The 22,902-nt window shown below is 30.0% G+C and overlaps 1 protein-coding gene across 2 annotated transcripts in view; it reads left to right on the top strand.

The window, feature by feature from the left end:
- The window catches only part of Cc2d2a (Coiled-coil and C2 domain containing 2A), a 36,787-nt gene extending 14,822 nt beyond the window's left edge, over positions 1 to 21,965 (top strand). For both annotated transcript variants that reach the window (XM_071888633.1, XM_040713001.2), the window contains exons 8-15: positions 11,090 to 11,657; positions 11,729 to 12,161; positions 13,136 to 13,415; positions 13,469 to 13,599; positions 17,972 to 18,295; positions 18,366 to 18,838; positions 18,912 to 19,089; positions 21,578 to 21,965. In XM_071888633.1, the coding sequence (XP_071744734.1) occupies positions 11,090 to 11,657; positions 11,729 to 12,161; positions 13,136 to 13,415; positions 13,469 to 13,599; positions 17,972 to 18,295; positions 18,366 to 18,838; positions 18,912 to 19,089; positions 21,578 to 21,766 (2,576 nt within the window). In that variant the 3' untranslated portion in view covers positions 21,767 to 21,965. The remainder of the gene's footprint in view (positions 1 to 11,089; positions 11,658 to 11,728; positions 12,162 to 13,135; positions 13,416 to 13,468; positions 13,600 to 17,971; positions 18,296 to 18,365; positions 18,839 to 18,911; positions 19,090 to 21,577) is intronic.
- The last annotated feature ends 937 nt before the right edge of the window (positions 21,966 to 22,902 follow it).

The following is a 22,902-nucleotide window of genomic DNA, read 5'->3' as shown; positions in this document are numbered from 1 at the left end:
TTATCCCTTGCATGTAGTTCTTAAATATTGACATAATATAAGATCAGTGAACAAGTTTGAGTTTTTTTTTACCATTATATTTTATACCCTTGAATTCAACATCTATGTAACATAATAGTTGGAGAAAAGAATATTGAATTTCTCAGAGTGTACAATTATGATTATTTTTCCTTATTGGTCAGATAGAGTTAGTTATAAAACATTTGAATATTCTAAACTATGTAATGTAGGTATGTATATTAATACATTTAGTTACGTTTAAATACATATTTTATTTATTAAATTGTTGATGTAAATCTCTGTTGTATTTAACCGATGTGCCGATTCAAGTCATATAACATTAAGTCCATAATTTAATAACTTGAAATTCAACTTCTAAACAAAATTTTCAAGGACTTTCAACTTGATAAAATTTTTTAAAAGTAGTTCAAGTATTGTTATATTTGTATCCAATATTTTGAGAAATTTCAAGTTGGTAAACACTTCAAAAGTGCTTAGTTTCACATAATTATATTTAAAACATTAATATTTGACTTTTTCAACAACTTCTCAACATAAGTACTATTTTCTCATAATAATGATAAGTAAGTAGTAGCTCTGATGTTGAGATTTTATATGAAATAGAAAGCTCATATTCAAGACAAACTCAAGGAACCACTTGAATCAAAAATATTCTGAATACAAATTTTAAAAATAAAAAGCCTTTTATCATTTGGGATGAGGTTTGTAGAATTTGACATATAACTTCAGTTTGATTAGGGTTCAAAAAATTTAATACTTACGAATAAGAGACTTTGTTCTATCTCGTACATCTCTTTAGTAAAATTTGAATATCTATCACGGTGTTACCTCGTTAACACACAAATTTCCATTTTATTTTGTTGTGATCTCTCGATGTTTCTGATTTTCTTTTTCTTATGATTGTTTAATACGTTGATTAGTTGAATCATAATTATCTCCTTTTAAGATTTATAAGTTCTCAACAAATATTGAATAATAGATTCGTGTTTGGGAAGAATTGGGAAGCTACCAACCGATTTTGTCCCTTTTTTTTCATGCTTCTTTTTGGAAGGAAGGTTGCAAGATACAATAAATATAACTAATTACTAAGAAAAAGATTAAAAACCATTTTCTTTCGAAGTAGTATTCTGTGTTAGTTCAGTAAACACTCTCTATGTGTATAATTAATTTATTATGGAATCAATGCACTTGATTTGTATAACTTCAAACAAATAATTTTTTACTCTTGATGAGTTCAATATTTGCTAAATGCACATAGGAAGTAATTCATTATCAAGATGGAAATTCATGCTATACAAGAAAATAATTAATTATCTTTAAAATTTAGGAAAATATTTAATTAGTTTAAAACCTATTTTGTTAAAAAGTTAGTATATACATACATACTCGTATATGAGCATACTACCTTTCAACAACATATAATTATGTCATATATATATATTTTTTCTTTGGTTCGGTAAGAAATGAATATCATAAAACTTTAGGAGTTTTTTTTGGTAAAATATATATAATTTATATACTGGTAATATTAAAAATGTTCTGCCTATCTAGAATTCTTTATTATTTTCATCAAATAAGTTATATTAAAAAGTATGACCATAATTAAAGGCCCATTTATCTATTTGCTTTACATGATTATTTTCTGTTTTTATATTTTCTTTTTATACATTTTCATACAAAAAGTCTTTCAATTGTAATTTCATTACTGTAAAACTGTTTTTTTTTAATGTAACATTTATATATACAGTAGAGAAAATGATTATTTGTTAGTTTACTTACTATTAAAGAAAATAATTCTATATAATTTTAATGGTAAGTTTATTTTACCAGTACTTATATTTTATGAACAAGATAAAGTGTTCGAAGGAAAGAAAAATCCTGTGTACAACCCCAAGAACACCATCCTCTCTGTGAAGCATGGGAGTAGAAAAATTATGATTTAGAGGCGCTTCTCCGCTAGACAGAAATGATGAATTCACTGCATGGTAGAGAGGATGGATTGGAAAATTTTGGGGAGGATATGAAAAAAAAATAAAAAAAATTGATTTCTTCCTTCTTATGTTCCGAACGTAAATTGGTTGAATCAACAATTAATCTATAACATCTGTCTTGATCAAATTTTAAATGAGACTGATCCAAACGGATTTTTTTATTAGACCAATCCACATTAAATTTTTCTTTGGACCGACCCACACTGAACTAGTTTAAATTAGTTTGGTTCACTAAAAAATATAATAGTCTCGTACCGGTCTAAAATCTTCAGACTAAACTCCAACACTATTCGAAATGTGTAGTTACATATTTAGATGCAAACTTTGTATCAACAGAAATAAATCATTATGATTAATGATCCTGATAGTTTTTCTTTTTAAAATTGTGTTTACTCGTACGAATTTATGAATTAATGAGAATAAACTATATTGTAAATTTTAACAAATACATTCATTCATAGATTAAGTAACGTAGTGTCTGGAATCCATCGTAACTTATTTATTACTTTTTTGCATTCATGTTATTTTGGTATATGGATCTATATAATATAAGTAATTTAACTACGCACTAAATCCTACATTTTAAATAGCACTCTGTAATTAAAAAAGAGTCTAATGCATGTATTACTGTTTTTGGTTCATAACTCTTAACTTGAATGGAGCCCATACTACTTAATTTTGAAGCAAACTTTTATAATTGTTCAAAAAATGGATCAACAACAAGTTCATATCTGTTTGATGAAAAAAAACCCACTCTGATTAAGGTAAAGCTTGGTTTCATAAACATTATTCGGACTTTGTACCAGTGAAATCAACTGTTCAAAAAAGGTTTGCTAAATTTAAATAAGGCCAAATGAGTGTCGATGGGCAATGTACGCAGTGAACAGCAGTGAGCAATTACCTGCAAAAATATAAAAAAGTCCACAAAATAATTTTTTATCATCGTAAAGTGGCTACAGATATAAAAGGAAAGTGTTGGACATATCTTGCATGAAGATTTGGACAAGTTAAATCTGTCTGCAATGTGGGTGTCGTGCTTTCTCACAGTTGATCAAAAGCAACAACGTGATCATGATTCAGAGCAATTTTTAATTATATTATACCGTAATAATTACAACTTTTTAGACGATATGTAATAATGGATCAAACATGGCACCTTCACTTCACTCCAGAGTAAAATTGACAGTCAGCCAAGTGGATTGCTCGTGATGAAGTGGGCCTAAAGTGTGGAAAGACACAACAGTCTGCTGGCATAGTTATGGCATCAGTATTCTGAGATGTGTGAGGTATATATTAATTAATTACTTGGAAACGGGGGAAATCATTAACAGTGATTGTTACATATTATTGTTGGAGCGTTTGAAGGTGCTGTTCCATCAAAACGATACACCAAGTCACAAGTCACTAAAAACAATGGCAAAATTGTATGGATTAGGCTACAAATCTGACCCAAGTGACGTTTTCATGTTTGCCGATTGCGAGACGAAAGAGAAATCGTACTATAAAAATGACATCAAAAATTGTTTGGCAAATATAATACTATGTTTTGGGACGCCTCCAAGCTACATAAAGAAGGTAATTTATGACTTCTTCTATCAATATTCGTGTGAACAATATAAAAAAAGATCAAAGTTTAAAACATACGCATACTATGCTTTATAAGCCAAAGTCGAATTGTATCAAGCTTGAGAGACTCATTGTAAAAGGCTACACTGACCATGACCATTTTCTAGCCCACCTAAGTAAGTGGAAAGACATAAGCTCAAGGTGCAATATCTGTAAGGAAGAACTGGAAAGTGAAGACCATCTCATCAATAGATGCCCCGCCCTATCGTACGAGAGACATCAAGCAATGAATGAAGAAAACGAAGACTTTCGTATTTTAAAATTTATGAAATGAAAAAAATAAAAAAATATTATTGAACAAAATTTTAATGTAAACTAGGTTTTAGAATCTGCTGTAGTAGCACAAATACCCTGTTGTGTGGCCGTGTTCTTTGCCTTATATTTGTAATTTTTTTTTTTTATGTATGGCAAGCAGTAATACATATTTAACTAACTAACCTAATACTATGTTAGATATTGCGATAATTTAATGACTCAAACGAGTTTGGTTCGGATAGGAGTACTATGTGGATGCTTTTTCAGAAAGTTCTTGGCCCTAAGAGATAAAAGATGAAACCGATCGATTACGAGAAGAGAGTTACAGAAAAAAAACACCTAGAGTTGTCAACTGGCACAGCTTTAAAAATTTCAAGAAGCAAGCTGGAACAGATTGTTGCCAACATTGGTTGATAGATTGAGCGAAAATTGTCTTTTTTAATCTAAATCACGTGTATTCAATGTATAAATTAAATAACAAGGCATTTTCTCAATTATTACCTCTTATCTACCCTAAAACCGAGTGTAGGTATTGTCTTAAACGAACACACTTGTATAATTAAATAATACTTATGCCCCATGATCTCTTTCACATATAAAAGATATGTGATCAGAAAATTGTACATAATATGTATGTATTATCGGATTCTCAATCAGCGATTGCTTCTATTTTAAATCCGTTTACAAAAAGTGATACAGTTGAGAAGTGTAAAGCAATATTAAACATCCGAAAATGTAAAGTAAACATATATCTCGATTGGTGCAAATGCCATTTAAATATTTCTGGAAAGGAATATTCCGGCTATCTTGTAAAGAGTCGTAGGGAAAGTAAAAAATTGTTTGTTTGTTGGATCGCCAGGTCATAGGTCATTTTTGGTCCATCTGAGAAAATAGAAAAATTTAATTGCAATATTTGCATGCAAGGACCACAAAGTGTAGATAACCCTATTAACAGATGTTGGTCGCTTTCATATGAGAGATACCAAGCCATGCAAGAAGAAGATGCAGATCGTTGCATTCTTAAATTTAAAAACGAATGCAACTTTTTTCATTTTACATTTCATATAATTAAAAAACAAAAATAATAATATAATTTAACTTCGATAATAAATTAAATTAAAGTTTGATAATATCATTTTGTAATACATTGACATGTAAGACTCACCAAAAATAATATATGTACGTTTATATAGAGACAATTTAAAAAACAAAACAAAAAAAACATATATTTATTTTTAGATAAAAGCTGTCAGCTTTAAGGCGTTGTTGATCATGATTAATGCACACAAACTGACTGGTCTTTCATATCCTATTAATTTTTGTACATATATTTAAGTTAGATAATTTTTTTACAATTCATATTACTTTTTTTATGATTGATTGCCTTTATCTGAGACAATTCAAATTTGAATAATGATGATGCTGTGATTGAACAAGGTCTTCAGAAGACTGTGATGTAGCGTGGTCCCATCACATTACTCTATACTGCTTTGGCTGCATTTGCTTTTTTGGCCCTGATACTGGTCGGCACTCTAAGAAGACAGAAAAGAAGAAAGAGAAATAAAAGGGGAATAAAGGAAGAAGATGAATGGAGCTAGAGAAGAAAGACAAACATATAGACGGAGAAAAAAAAAGAGTTAGCTATGAATTAAACTGACAGGTAAGTCAAGCAGTGCGCCAGAAAGACGCAGGCACGTCAATTTACGGTACATAGACATATCGGATTGAGCCGGAAAACAGAAAGTAAAAGACCATGCAGAACGGTTGCGGGGCTTAAATAAAAACTAGGTGTTGGAATTCCTTTGTATTTACGTACAGCTGTACGAAAAGTTATTTATACATTTGTTGATTTTTTTTACCTCTTAACTTGTCTCATTAGACTACCCATTGGTTGACCGAAAGATGAGGTTTTGCTTCAGATAACCTTTTTTCTCGAATATGGCATTTTTAGAGGCTTTAACCCATGATGAACTCCTCTGTGCAAGACTCGCTCAATAGTGAACCGTGACATCTTCGTCCGTTCCTAGTTAACCGGTTCCAATAAGTTTTTAGTATAGGCTATGGGGTTGTTGTTGACATCTCAGCATATCTATCCTACAAGTTTGGAGGTTACATATCGCTTTCTATCCTCCGGTGAAGTTTTTCCCAGTGTTGAGTCTCTTGTACTGGTTTATTATGCTATATAAGGTTGCCACAGGTACACCATAATGCATTAAAATGGTCTTGTAACTCTTTCCCTCACTTTGGGTACACACAAGATACTGATCCAGGTCCTTAAAGGCTTCTTCTCTTGTATTGTCCTAAATATTTGTTTAGGACAAAAATTAACACGCTTCAAATATATTTGTTTAGGTATTGTGAGGGGTATGCATAATTTTGAGGATATAATTTTTTGATTACCCTTCAAAGTAATGCCCATGGAATTAAGGTATTCTAGAATTGAGAATTACTGTAGTGAACTTCTTTTATTACAAAAATTATTTAGGGTATAACTAATTTGGGGAATAAGTGTATTTAGGCGCAGGAAATTATGGCTTTTTTTATAGAGACAATTTTAATTAATAATATTATACCTTAATTATATTTGTTTCTGAAGATTGCATGATCTCCCTATTAATTTAAGTCCAACCTTTGTAATGAATATAAAATTTTGTACAAAATATTTTTTTAGGTTATTTTCATTTTATTAACTTTAAAAAAATGAAATCTTTTATATGTAGTAAAAACAAAAAAAAGAAAAAACATTCTGTAGATCACAAAAACAAACTTTTTCCTTTAAAATCTCAATTTTTATTATTTGAGATATAAAAACGAATAGGCTTGCATAAAATAACCTTTACAATCCCGATACAAAAAAGAGGTTTTACATTTTATAATGTTATTAAAGGAACTTCAATATTTGAATCTTATGTGGAGAATTAAGGGTACAATAAAATATAATAATGATTTAAAAGAAATATATATGTGTTCACTATTCACTATGATAAAAACCCAATTCATATTTCAACGGATAGTTGTGATGGGTAGTTACTTTGGTTTTTGTCTTTGGATCTCAGGATTCCGTTTTCAGTATTTCTTGGGGTTTTACACCTCAAGGAAATTCCTGGGAATTCTTTCCAGACCAGAAAATTCGACATTTACCCGCTTCTTTTTTAACAAAGTATATATTGTTCATTATTAGTCGCATCAGATCATACAATTAAGTTTTTTAAAGGTGTAAGTATATACAACAAACTCTTTTTTTGGATAGTGTTGCAATTGGGGGGTTAAATCGTGAATTATCGTGCATCAAGTTTGGAGGTCTCAAAGGAAGAAATTCGTCATATATTATTACATTCTTAACATTTGAAATGCGTTCAAATCGACTAAGAAAATTTTCTATGCATATAGGACCAATACTGTTTCGGTTCGTGCTGTACAAAAGTGGTTCGAACAATTTTTTTCGTACTCAATTTGGCCTCTCCTGTAAACGAAACGACCATTTCAAGCTGGCGATCTAACAAAAGCGCCCTGCATTGGTGAATAGGAGACCAAAAAAAAAAGGACTTCAACGAGAAGGGTACTATGAAGTTGGATTACCGTTGACAACAAGTTATCGAACAGAACAAGGCATACTTGTCTTTAATTGGACGGTTGTAACAAAATTACTTTTTTCCGACCTACATATAATCAGTATTTAGTTTTTTCCTCAATTATTTTTTTTTGCATGTCGGCTTTCGTTACATAATTCAAAAAAGGTAGACCCACATGCTATAAAAACAGTATATGCACTATTATTGACAATAATTAAAATGCAGTACATGAATATTCAGAATATATGTGAAGGACTAGCTTAAAATTTATCATTTATTTCTAATTTATAAAATAAATACTTAAATTTAAAGCATTTTTATTTATTGAAAGGATTACTACATTTCCTGCGTTCCTGTATTTTTGTTTTTGTTTTTATAATGGGGTCTCTTATTATTAACTATTACATTTTAGTACTTAAAAAATCATTAATTAATCTTGTTGTTTTTTTTAAAACTTTATAAATTCAGTTTCTTATTTTTACTTTTAAAAACCCGATAGTGTTGGAATACAAGTATACTAATACAACTGATAGTTGCAAATCGTAATTATACTAATAAATAATTGATATGTCTAAATGCATATAAAAATAAGAAGAACATATATATTAAGAATTTCAAAAACTTTTATTTTATGAGTAAATTAGGAATTTTCTTAGTAGATACTAGGAATTCTTATTGTCGAAAAAAGTTGTCAGTATGGAAGAACTCGAAAAAAAAGTACAGGATTTTTTTAAAGGATAAAATACATGGATAAATTGGGATAGTTACTGAAGCCTCTTAGGGAAAGAAGAACAGTCATGTTACAAAAGAAAGGTAACAACACCGCTTTCAATCATTGGAGGTTTAGAACAATATTAAATGTTGCATATAGAATTATATAAAACAGCAGGTGTACCATCAATACAGATTGAGTCTATTTTGACTATGTTTGGTCTATCTGTGAGAGGCATAACGATTCGAAGTATATTGCATGCTTGAGGATTTTTTTGCTATTGAAAATCATGGATTAAAGAATTTGCATCAAACTTTGTGTAAAGAATGAAATTAAGTGCTTCAAAATACTTGAAATGTTGACTGTAGCATACGGTGAAACTTTTCTGAGTAAAAAAAAATATTTACAAGTGGGAAGATGCCAATGACGATCCTTGCTCTGGACGTCCAGATACGTTAACAAAAGATGAAAATGTTGAAGCAGTGAAGAAAAGAAAAGTTGCTGAGGATATTGACATAATTTTTTTTCTGGAAAGTTTTGGGGAATGGACGAGTGTCAGCGAAGTTTATTCTGAAACCGTTTAATTTTGACTAAAAGAATCTTTGCATTTTGACCAAAAACAACACCACAGTAATGCCTTAGCCCCCATATTCAGCGGATTTGGCCCATGTGACTTTTTCTTATTCCCAAAACTCAAGAGACCTATGAAAGGACGGAGATTTGGAATGATTGAGGTTATAAATTCTCTAACCAATGTTGTACAACACGAGCTTCAAATTTTCTTAGTCGCTTTCAACGTGTTTTCCCTTGCAGGTAGTAAAAATGTGGCGAATTTCTTAATTTGAGACCTCCATATGATCCGATGTAACCAATAATGAACAAGATATACTTGAAATACGATATTACTTTTCCCCCAATAATTAATTGATTTTAAAACCATAAATAAAAAAAAAGTTTTTCGGTCAATTTTTAATGATATGTGTCATAAAAAAGAGTTTGATTGAGTGACAGATCTGAATTTTCATTTTTAAGTTTCCCAATAATAGGTAATTTGACGTATTAGAGTACATACTTCTACATTTTAATGTACTCAAGGTATTTATTACAATGCGAAAATAAGTATTCTTATGGGATATACATATATTTATGTGGTATTTGCTTACTTTCAAAAAAATAAATTCTACTAAAAGCACATTCATATTTTTTTTCTTTGTAAATATTTTTTTAATGTGTTTATTAATTATTTGTGTTCTGACAATGTATTATTTGACAAGCAATGTAACTTTATTAATGATATATTTTGGTGGTTGTTAAAAATATAGTTAGGTGTCATTATGACTCATGGAACTAAATAATAAAGATTTTCTAACTAAGATTTAAAAAAAACCGTAAGAAGCTCCCTGAATCTTTTCATCCATATGGAGATAGGGAGCATACAGCTTAGGTATGGGAATGTTTTTCTTTCCCTAGCCACTGGAAGGAAAGGAAGTAGTGGACACAGACGGATCCAAAAGTAGACGGCAGTTCCATGGCCGGGCACCAACCTCACCCCCGGCCTCATTCTCCACGAGGCTCAGCTAGAGGGAAACCCATTTTCACTCCATCAACGTAATTATCCCTGCCGGCAAAGCTGGTCGAACTCCATCCATAAAAACGCCACCGACGATCCCATAGCAGTAAGCTCTGATTGACACTACATAATTGGAAAACCAAATCAGGTCGAAGGATAAGGAATGGCGTAGAGGAGACTTGTAACTTGTTTTTTTACTAGGCATAATACCTGGCTACTAGCCTGCAAGGATAGTTATGGGTGATACTATTAGACAGTATAATAAAAAAATAAAACGACTTAAAATACTAAAGGGGTTGAGAAGGGTTACGATTTAATCGTAAAACACACCAGATTTAGGTATAATCTTGTCAGGATCTTGCTCCATATTTATTTGAGTTCATATAAAATCATCATGTTGCCATATAAATTCTACGATAATCACTCCTTTCCTTTTGGTATAAGAACACATTCTTTTTAATAATCATTATTTATTTATTTTCAATACAATTGAGACCTGATCTCCCCTTCCCATCTTTTATATCTATGACTATATTTGTAATATATACGATCAATAAGACTCTTTTGTTAGCAAATTATACTCATTCAAAGGAAAAAGTAAATAGACAATAAGCAAGCAGCGTTGCCTTTCATACCCTATTTCAATACCATCAAGAAGTTAGGAGAAATAGATACAAAACCATTTATAACGGAACAAACTTTTGGCATTCATATTTTATTATTCTCGTTTTTTTAGTAACTATATAGATGTTCAAACAAAATTATTGACTCGATTGGAATTGATTTTTGGTGAATAACTATCCCCACCCTATTAAATTAGTCATTTCTCATCAATAAAAAGCTAAAATAACATTAAAATAATAAAATATTGCATATATAAAGGAAAATTATTAAAAATTAGTAGATGTGCTGTGAGTATCCTTAGCTATTTAATTTTCCTCAATCTTTTTTCTTTTTCTAACTTATTGACTCGACCCAGTTTAACTCAATGCAATCTACTCACGTCGACACAACACTCATATATTAATATCCACTAATTGTCATAGTAACCTCCAAAAATTATAATTTATTTTGAAATATTTGAACTCAATTGAATAAATGATATGTAGATAAAACGGAATTTGAGGCAAAAAATGGACTTTTTTATAAGTCTGTTCGTGCTTTTTTTTCATAATAATAATTTAAATATGAATTTTTCACTTATGATTTTTAATAAATAAGAGATTGACAAGCTTTGTATTAAATTTAGTTTTATTTATAGAACCAACTTTTATTATTTGATTCATAAAACATCGATTAAGTTTTTGATCGACATCTGAATTTATTTAATTCTTTATAATAGGATTAGGGTCTTGTATAGATTTCCCAATCAATGTTGATGGGAGTGACATAGTGTCTTGCAAAATTAGTGGATTTATATTTGTGCGCCTAGGATGGGGGAAGTCTAGACATGGGGAAGTTCTATGCCCACCTTCTTCGCTTTGGAAGCCTCCACGAAGTGCCAGTAGTTTAAATGATCCTCTTTTGGAGATTATGGACGGTGATGGCTACGTTGATCCCACAAAACTTGAAAATTGGATTCATAAATCTCGAATTGATCCAAATGATCCGTCTAATGCAGATCTAATGAACAGAGTATCTGAGGCAACTCTCAAGAAGAACTTTAGCAAACTTTACTTGAATGATGAGAGACACACGTTTGATGATTTGAGTTCAAGCAATAATTACTTTAGATTGGATCAACACTCTGATCAATTTACATTTACTACCTCAGATCAAATAGAAAATAACCACAGATTTCAATTGTTTCTCTTAAGAAAATCAAAAGTTCCGGAGTTTAAGAATTACAAAATGATTCCTGCTTCAAGTAAAGAAGTTCCACATGGACTCCTTGAAGCACGAGAGAAAAGGTGAGAAAATTGATTTTAATTCAGATATAAATTACCAATGTAACTATTACAATCCTATTTTGATTTCTTAGAGCGGCAGCTACAAGGAAAGATGTGATTGGGTCTGGAAATCCATTACGATCCAGAAGCCGTCTTTATTTAGATAAACTTCGAACTCAAGTAAGCCACCGTTTTTCCCTAGTAAAACATCGAAAAGGACACATGGATATTGTTTTGGAGGATCCAATTCCTAACGCAAAGTCCCTTCTTCATATGTTTGGCGAAATGATGCCAGCACAAAGACCTCTTAGACCTGTAAGAATGGAGCGTCAAAAAGTTTTAATACACGATTTGAGTGGCCAAGATATTAAAATATCGCTTTCAATTGTTCGAGCATTTGATGTTCCTGTTAGAGTGGACTCTGAATCAAGTCATAGTTCCACAAGTCTGAAAACAAGCGTGAGTGGCTCCAAAGAAATTTTGAGGGAGAGCAAAGTTAACAGTTTTGTTGAAGCAAGATTTCAAGTAAGTTTATGTCTATAAATTGATATACTAGGGTTCGCAGGGGATAGTCAGTTGTAATTTCTGGCTAAAGAATTAGGAAATCAAATATTGTATTAAACTCCATCAATTAAAGGAAAGGATACATATATATTTTATAAAAAATGTCATAATGTATCTTTTTTTCTTAAAAAGGATAAATATTCTTAACCTTTTAGTCTCAATCAAGCCTCAAACTACTGACTAATATGCTTCAACTTTTCGTTTTGTCTGCTGCAGTCCAGCTAAAAAGTATATTTTCTTATGTTATCCTCTGTTAGTGAACATCCTTTTTTAAACAAAATTGTTGAACTTAAGTAAAATAAAACTCTCCAAATAAAACAGATTATATTACACTGTACACAGTCAACATAGACTCAAAGTTACACTATTTAAATATGTGACATTTTCTTCAATTTTTTAAGGTCAATAAAATTGCAAAAAATACTTTTAAGAGCTCAAGGTATTGCTAAGAAATATATTTTTTGTTTAAATAGTTATTCTTAACCGTATTAGTTTAGAGTCTCAACCAAATATAAATTGTTATATTCATAGCTACAATATGATAATTTTTGTTTCGATAAAGTGTTATATGAAATATTCATTGTTTTAACAAGTTTTGAATACTAAGTAATCTTGATGAGGTTGCGTTTGGTATGTAATATAACAAGTAATATTAAATTTGCAGACTTAGGAAATAATTATAAGAAAGAGCATTAAATATATAAAAGTATTGACTTTTAGTAATTTTTTGCAGAATTACAATCTACATATATGATTATTCCCTCAAACATGTATTATACTCACATTTTTTATGTTTTGCTAAGTAGTATATTTTTTTGGTTGGGTCTACAAACTATTAAATATTTACAAATAAAAAAGTTGCTTTTATATTTGCGAACTCTAGTATTTATTAATCCTATTATGTGTTGGATGTGCCCCTTTTTCTGTTCAATCAGGGCGAAAGTGTACGAACAAGTTCATCTCCAGGTCCGAATCCTGCTTGGAATCAGCAATTAACTCTAAATTTTAAGTCCAAAAATAACGATTACAGTCCAGATTCGTTAAATAAAGTCAACGATGCTCTTCATTTGCATTTATTCGATGAAATAATTGTTGATTTATCTCCTGAGTCATCTGATGATTGCGAAGATCAAATTTATCAACGTTTTGAGAGGAAATGGTTGGGATCCATGATAATTCCTTTTTCATCAATTTACAAAAATACCAGAATAGAAGGTAAATAATATTGAGTATTTAAAAAGGTAAATTACAGTACGTTGTCCAAATAGGTACATTTCGTCTCTATTCGCCTCCAATACTATTGGGTTATGAACGAGTAAACACAATCATTGGTTACTCAGAAGGAAATAATAGTGATTCCAGAGAGGCAACTTTTCTGAATGTGTATATTACGATTGAGGTAACTATTCATGTTATATGTGTCTTATTCACATACACGGCACTTTGAAAATTCTTCTCATCGAGGTTTATTATTTATTATGACTCAACTTCAAATTGATATATTGGGTATTATATATATTTATTTAAAAAAAGTTTATAATAAACTTCCTCGTACTCTGTATTTTAAATTATTTTGTCGTAATTAAAACTTTGAATTTAATTTTATTTGAAACGTATTCTTTGCTATTGAAAAATATCATGGTGAATTAATCACTTATCTCTGCAGATAAAGACTATATACAATTTAATTAAGGTAATCTTAAAATTTACAAGGTTTATTTCTTTTTTTTCTCTTAAATTAATTTTTTTTTCTAATGAATATATATGATTCTAACATATATTATAAAAACCATCATTGATGATTGAAGTAATAAATAATTTCTATCTTAAATACAATTATTTTTCTATCAAATTAAGACAAAATAATATTATTTAATTGTTAAAACTATAACAAGCCATTTTCTTTAAATATTAATATAGAGGAAACAAGAGTCGATGGGTGCTGTTTGAAAAGTAATGATTTCTCTTTTAGTTTCATACGATTATATTTTTCTGGGACATGATTTGAAAACTGTGAAAATAATTACAGATCTCTAATTGAATATTTCTATTCTAAGTGACTTATATACATATCATAAATCCAGTTTATTAATATACCTAATTTTGCATTAGGTTAATTATATATAAATATTATATTTGGGGCTGCAAAACAAAGAACTTTACAAATTCAGCCAGGCAGTTCAATATACATTTTATCTTCATAATAAAATTACAAATTTTATAAATAACAATTGAAATAAAAAAATGAAAAAAAAATAAAATTGGTCGAAAATGGCTGGAAAGGTATACAAGTGCTATACAACCAAATATATTAGATAAGGCTATATATACAGAAACATATTAAATGTATTTTTGATTGATATGTATATTTTTATGATGATGATAAATGCTTTCTTTCCCTCCTGTTCACCATTTATTGATTCCTTTCATAAAACCGAAATGAATGATTCATATGAAGGTATATAATTTATTTACAAATGGACGGAAATAGAGAAATACACTTTTTAGTAGAAAAAAAAGAAAAAAAATACAGTTTCATCATTTGAAAAGGAAAGAAAAGGTTGAAAAATGCGTTCTTTATAAAATATTGCTATTTCCTTGTTCGATTGGTGTGGCAAGGACATTTTTGTACGTAGAAATAATTAAAAAACTCCCACCCTATTTATGATCCAAGTGGTAAAACGAAAATTACGTAATCAATATGATTACCGAATAAATTAGTCACCGCGACAACTTTTTATCCACTAGGGGTGTTGAGTGTACTTGACTATTACTATGTAATTAACTTAGTTATCTCCACGAGTTTACTTTTATACTTGAATTAACATTGTAAATTTTGCAAATTGAAGAAAAATTTCCATACGTCCCGAGGAGAAATGATACAATAACGTCTTCTGTGCTAACATAAAAAGCAACAACTTCCCCGGGGAATTATTTTAAATCCACAAGGAATCTAATAAAGTTTGTAGTTGCTTGGTTTATATCTTTGGTTCCTGTGCCCCTGATGATGAGAGCGCGGGAAGCAAACGATATGTAACGTAATCGTAAGCATTTCTTTCAGAGTTGTCAATAAAGATGATGATGTCAAAGAAAACTATAAACAACTTTGTTTTCTCTGTTATCAATTGTAAGGTGTAAGGGCGACATATTGGGGGGAGGGAGAGGAGCTTTTCATTGCCAAGGGAAATATACTCAAGGTAACAGGGCATTTTTGTCATAGCTTTGATCCCACTTATCCCTTTTATAATATTTTTCTTGTAAATAGTAAAATGAGGTTTTAGGATAATTTGCCGAAAGAAAATTTGGCTAAAAAAATCATTTGGGTTATTTGAGAAAAAAATGATATTTAATATACTAATGAATGCTTGTAAATTTTAATTAAATTTGAAATGATAGTAAGATAAATAAGTACTTTTCATATAAATTAATTAGTGTTATTATAAACCCAACACAGTAGCATGTGATTTGAATGTAGTTCGAGTCTTTACCTGAAATCGTCGAGGTTCTGAAACCTTCCTATAAAGTTGACTGCAACCATACGTACCACAATGAACTAAACTAGATAATTACATAAAGTCTCGAATAATTTCTGTAATAGCTGTTTCTTTATTACTTAAATAAGTATAAACATTTATTCAACTATTTCAAACATATTTAACATATAAAATGGACATATATGTCAAATTATCATTTTAAATTGAATAAAAATATACAATAGCATATATTAATAAATTAAAAGTTCTAATATGTTTTTGAAATTTGAAGTAAAATTAAAACTGAAAGGAATATACTTTTAAGTTTAGAAGTATATATTTTTGATGTTATTCACTTAAAGATGAGTATAATTTCTTTTGTGGCTACTAATTGATTAAACTATTGATACATTATTTACAAAAATAACTGAATTTGATAACAAAAGACGGAGGTAGAGGATAATATTATTTCAATCGATTTTATGTATAAAAAAAAATTGTTAACATTTGGGCTACATAAAAAAACCACCATAAAATCCATATTGAATATCGAAAATAGATGTTAAATTGTAAAATGTTATCATTGAAATTTGAATGCAATCTCCTCATTTGACATTCCTAAATGATCCAACCATTTCATTTCGAGTTAAAATAAGTTGATAAACATATTTATTTTCAAAGAATTAAAACTCACTGTTTTATATTTACTGGTATATGATATCACGTTTTAAATTGCCTTCTTTCTTTTTACAATCCAATAAGTATTGGTACAATTTCACCAACTGCAATATCTGTTTGCAAAAACTATCAAATAATATCAAAGGTTGTATCGTAGTTGAAACAGTTATTGAAAATCACTATTATAAAAATTAATTATTAGTTGATGATAACCGTAATTCTGCCTGCGAAAAAGTAAAGTAACAGATGAGTTAGTAACTAATTGGGTAATAATTTTGAGTGTCTAATATTTTTCAGTAATTACTAGAGGGACGCAATTAGTATTTATGTTGAAACTTTCTGAAATTACTCATGGTGTAACTATATGATTTTACTTCCGACGTCATTGCTGCGTGTTTATTCGATTAATTACTGTTTTCTTCTAATTCAAATTGAAGAAGTCTTTATGTCTGAGGAAACTATAATAAAAACAATTGATCAAGACATCGAACACTAACAATATACAATGAGGCATGAGTAATGTTGTGTCAATCCTTATTTAGGGCTGAAGATTGTAGTTCCTTCCTGTTCAATCATGACCTGGTTCTGTTTAGCTAAAACTTATCAAGATCAATCCGTGCTGATGTCACTCATTTCTTTTTTTTAAAATTAGTTTTATATCTGACAGTTCGAAGGACCAAGAGTCTTAAAGACCAAGGACTGATAGGACCATTCCTAAGACTGGATTAGACCGAATAGACAAGGACTGAAACAACAATAAGTCTGAGCAAACTAAAAAAAAAAATTATCTAGCTGGTGTCACTACAACTAACTACATCGATTAAAAAATAAGTAAACAAACTGTTAACCCTCCGTTTGTGAACATCCATTTCTGAAGTAGTTAATAAACTTGGGTTAACTGTTTAGCCAAATATTAACCAAATTTTATTTCTTGATAAACAGTTGATACATAAAATAAAAATAACGCTAATGAATATTCAAAACATTAAATTTGGCCATCAACAAAATATTTTTTTTTGACTATCATACTTAAAGCATATTAATTTCATTTTTGATAAAAACTTTAATGAAATATTTATTACTTTTTATGTATTTTTGATACTAAAATGTACTTGAGGTTCATTGTTTATTTATACTAAAGGTTATACCTTAAATTGAAAAAAAGGAAGTAGATTAAGCAAAAGAACGACTTAAAAGCAAACAAATTAGTCAAATTATATAAACCTTGATTAAAAATAGCAAAATTTGTGAATAATTCTTCGAATATACATTTTTACATCAGCATAAAGTTGCATTTATTCTTAAGGATATTTTTGGAGCATACCAAAAATTTTCAGGGATAATATTTATTTTAAACATATTAGAAGAAATTTTATAAAATTTTGGGAACAAAAAAACCCAGTTCACTAAGAAAGGGCTTATAAACAAACGCAAAATATATCACGTATTTTGTTTCTATTTCTAAGCCGAAAGACAGTCCCACTATTCTGGGCTATGTAAACAAACCACTATTAACTAAACAACGTTTATGTCCAATTACCTGCTTTCATGTTACAAATTAATTATTTTTGAAGAGTATAATATCAAATTTGTTAATCGAATTATTATAATATTTCCTAGCCCGCTCTGGCTGTACCGGACCAAAGTATCAAAGAAAAATTGGACTGTGACGAGCCTGATGGTATTATCGAACTCTGTGAAAAATGGTCAAAAGAAATTGGGAAATATCATCCAAACCGAAAAATAAATCCTTTGGTTGTGGACGTATCAGGAAAGTCCATTCTCATGACACGCTACATCAAAACTTTGGACCCTCCTACGGAGATTTTTTCTGTTGAGGGGGGAAGTACTGATAATAATAGTCCTGAGCCTGCTGATCAAGTCGCATGGTTTGTTTCTCTAATACCATACGTTCCCTCGAATGCTCTTTTTCCAGGCCTTAAGGTGTTTGTGTTGTATTTCATCTTCATAATGCTTATACTTATTGTATATTTTAATCTCGTTAAAATTATAGAACATTTGGCCAACGTCTAATCAAGTCATGAATATGATGATCGGCTCTGAACCAGAACATGCCGTTCTTTTAACAAATTACTTTTTGGCAATGAAAAAACGTGCATACCTTCTTTTAGGACAAGGGATTCCTGAGGGCTATACAGCTTATGTACTCTCAGTTGAAGAGAGTGGGGATAGATGGCTTTGGAATTCTATTTCTGGAGAGAGATTTCGAGTCACGGAGACATTTTGTCCTCTTATTGCTGTTTACGCTGTATTGGACGATAGTAACATATGGGGTAATATTCAAACGTGTGAGCATCCATCACGACTAAAATGGGACTTTTTTTCGAGCTCCGATTGGCTTCCTCTCTTTGATAGATCCATGCCTAATCCTCAATCACCAAGTGTTCAAAGTGATTCCATGGTATATACACCATCCGATCCTCGCGCAGCAAAAATTTTAAAAGATAAACTTGAACGAGCCTTGAGGTAAATAGGAAATTTTAAGTTCATACTCTGATTATCATTTTTACATGTTATTGATTTATTTTTATATGTTCAGAGACTCTCTTATGAGTTTGAGGCCCAAGTTGAGAACGAGTATGAATTTCCATGGTAATGCAGTTCTACGGAAATTGCTCCCCGGATTAGAAGCTTCTAGAGGCGGTTCTGCAAAGGAAAGAAAAAACTTTTTATCAGATCATCTTTCCGAGCTTCAAAGAATTAGCGCGTCTTACAAGGTAGTATCCATTTGCTAGTACAGCTCTTATACGTAAAACTTTAGAAAAAACCTATCATATTTGTTGTGAATAAGTTATACTCTTGATTAGCAGATTGTGCAAGTTACAATTTCTATATCACATTACACTTTGTTTAATAACATCATCTGTTATTTTAATTAACATCTATTCATTGATGTTATCAGTTCATTGTGATTGATAATATATTCGCATTTATTATCTACTATCGAGTAATACCTACAATATCTGTATGTTTCGTAACTTAACAATGTGCTCCAAAATACTTATTAATTAGTAATTTCCATCAAGTTAGTCAAAAATTACATCAATCATCCATGAAATATTTATTTATTACATTATCCTCATCACCAATATTCTAAAATTTTCCTTTAAAATTATTCATCTTACTTTTTGTTCCAAACTCGTACAATTTACTTTTACAAGTTATAACTTGTACAATATTACAACTTATACACAACAATAGATCGATATACATCATAAAAATTAGATTACGACCCAAACATTCTTATAGAATCAATTTCCTTCTTAGCTGCAGGGAACATTTTGAAACAATTGAGAATGGTAGAAAATAATATATATCCCAAAATTAAATAATTTTACTCCATATAAAATACAAAGCTATGGAACAGTTTTGAAGAAAAACTTGTAGGATAATGAAGACAAAAGAGGGAAAGATAAAAACAACTTCTCTCAGTTTTATTTTGTGAAAAAGTATAAATGTGACATTATTTTAGATTTTTTGTTGTAAGAAAAAATAGATCTTTAAAAAAAAAATAACTCTGACTAACAATCCAAACAAAAAGAGTGAATTGATCTTCTATTATGTATTTTGTTGTAGTATTTATGTAAATGGTGTATCAACAAATAGTACTACATCTAGACAGAGATACTCCATCAAGCGGCTTTCTCTCTCTTTATCGTTAGTGGACCTACATTTCAAGAAGAAGAATGAAATAAGAAAATAGCACTGTTTAATAGTTGAAGGGTGACTTTTGTGAAAATTTGCATAGTACGGTTGGGTTGCAGACTGAAATTCTAGACCCATCTATGACTATTATAATTGTATGGAACCGAACTAATTCGATCCTAAAATAAGTTCAGTTTGAATCTGTACAATATGAAAAAAATAATATTGTGCCGTATAAATTAGATGTATTATTATTTCCTTTCAATTCAAATTATGCACAATACATATGTGTAAAATTTGATTAAATATATACTAAAGATAAGGTGTAGTAAAAAGAAGTCCATTATTTTTTTTCTCCATTAATGTTTATCTCATTGGGCATCAAAACAGTGTTTAAATGACGATCGGACTCGATGATTTCCATTATTTTATCCACATTTTCGACAATTGACCTTCCATAACGGGGTGCATCTTTGACACCAACATTACTGAAACGGAATCGACGAAACCCAAATGCCACGTGATTGGCTGTTACAATATCAGGACCATAAACATTATTAACATGTCTAGCTGCCTGGATTACGTTTTCCCCTTTATCGAAGAAAAACATAAAAAATATGCCGTACTTCCTTTCTGCTGGTGTCACTCTTTTGATGACCCCTCAAAAAATACTGAGTGAAAAATTATAAAACTGTTGGAGATGTTTTTTTTTAGTACTAAATATTATCTTTCTAATGACCATCCAGTGTAAACTGATCACACATATACAAAGTAATATACACATTACTAAAAATGGGTCCAAGTAATACACAGACTCGCCCCATCAATGCAAAAATACCCAAATTGGGGGATTACCTGTCAACGGCAAAACTTTACAAAAGTATTCAAATCTTTATTTATTGATGGGTACCCGTTTTTACCTGGGTTTTTGTCGTATATTTGTCCCCATTGACAAGTTTATTTCGAGTATTTCCCTCTTTGTTCATAGTCATGGACACAAGTAATGTGCCATCACTATTTAGTGATGGATGTGTTGAAGAATAATTTATGCGTGGAACGCACAATATTATGTTTTTTGAGCTCTCACTCAATCCCAGGGACACTCGGAACCAATTCAAAAGTTCTATTTAAATTCATATATATTTATTTTATTATCCATTTTCAAAACAATTGAAATAAAAATTGGTGTTGATGTTTACTTTAGAAGGAAAACTTGACAGGACGATGACCTGTTAAATAAAAAAGAAGAAAGAGCACATGCAGCTGTCATTTTCTTCTTCTAAATTTTAAAAGTAGTTTTTTGATTCAAACATGTCAACTCATCTCATCAGTAACTTGGCACATTAATTAGTGCAATCCGTACTTCTGAAGGTTTAAAATCAAAGCTATTAAGGTATATGTAGTCTATACATTACTCGTTGGTATTAAAGTACCCGTTCGCCCTGAGTCTTAAGGTAAAAAAAAATAATAATCCCTTAGCCCAAACCTAAAATGTACCTAATATGTACTTAGTTAAATAATTTATTTCCTCTCTCATCTAAGCTTTATTTTATTTCATAGGTTTGTGGATTCCCACTTCATTTTGCATTTACAGAAATAGAAGATGTAATTAAAGGACTTCGATCCACTGGAGTATACTGCAATAGAGATCCAAACGTTGAGTTCGCACTTGCTGTAGATGTCAAGCCTTATCCCAACACGGCTATGTCTGTATGGCTATATATTGCATCTCTTGTTAAAAGGTCCTAATTTTGTATAATCAATCAAAATTTAATATTTAAATACTAAACATTTCGTTTTTATGTGTGTAGTTGTACATCAATTGATTTTTCTATAAATTAATTCATGAAAGAGTAACAATTTATAAATGGAAAAAATATTTATAAAAATTTACATTATTACATTATGTCCATTCATTAAATATATGTTATTATCATAATCAGGTAAATTTAGTTTGATTACATTTTCTGTATAATTTAATGAAATTCTTCATCATTGAAAACTGCTTAAGGTAAGCATAAGGTTTACTTTTGTTTTTTGTCTGGGACTCCTTCTAAATAATATATTTAAATCTAGCCTTAAAATTAAGACACTTACTCAATTGGCCTAATCAGATAGTTTCTGGAAGGATTCCAGATCTCACATTCATACATTCAGATCGGGAGCACATAAAGCTAATAAAGTTTCAGCATGAACTAAGGGATACGTATTTTGAAACATTTTAATGAATCCCAAGTTTTGATTGGTTATAATGTAGTGTGTATGCATATGCATAAAAAGTTTAATTGAATTTGAAGAAGGGGTCAATGGATGATTATATCTAGAGTACATCAATATTTGATTAAAATCTACTCTTCTAAAATACATTAGGGCAAATAATGGAAAATCCATCTGAATGTTTCTTGAGGTATCAATGAAAGGAGTATCAAAAAAAAGATTATCCTTAGATCATACCAAAACAATAAAACAAAGTGACAAAACACACATAATAGCTTGAGGTGATTTTCTAGGCTTCGATAAAAAAAATTCCTGCATATTGTGTCCTAAGATAACGTTACTTTAAAATTTTTCTTTGTAACCATACAGCTATAATCAAAATAAAGTGACTATTGGTGAAGTAGTAGCAATATATTGCTGTAAATATTGTCCCTAGATCAGTGAGGTCAACTTGATATCTTTAGCAATAGTAAATGATTCATTTTAAAAGATTTTGACAATGAGGAAACCGTGGAATAACAGTTGAGAAGGAGCTAAAAGTTGTTGTTACTCAAAATAGCTATATAAGAATTGAGGGAAACTATGAGAGCTTAATTCGAATATCAAGGAAAATTGGGGTACCTTCGCCTCATTGGATAAAAATATCGTACTAAGTAATAATACTATTA

Source organism: Lepeophtheirus salmonis, chromosome 5, assembly GCF_016086655.4.
Source record: "Lepeophtheirus salmonis chromosome 5, UVic_Lsal_1.4, whole genome shotgun sequence".
In the NCBI taxonomy this organism is placed as follows: Eukaryota; Metazoa; Arthropoda; class Copepoda; order Siphonostomatoida; family Caligidae; genus Lepeophtheirus; species Lepeophtheirus salmonis.
The sequence above is the reverse complement of the archived record's forward strand: the minus strand, read 5'-3'. Positions and strand labels throughout refer to the sequence as shown.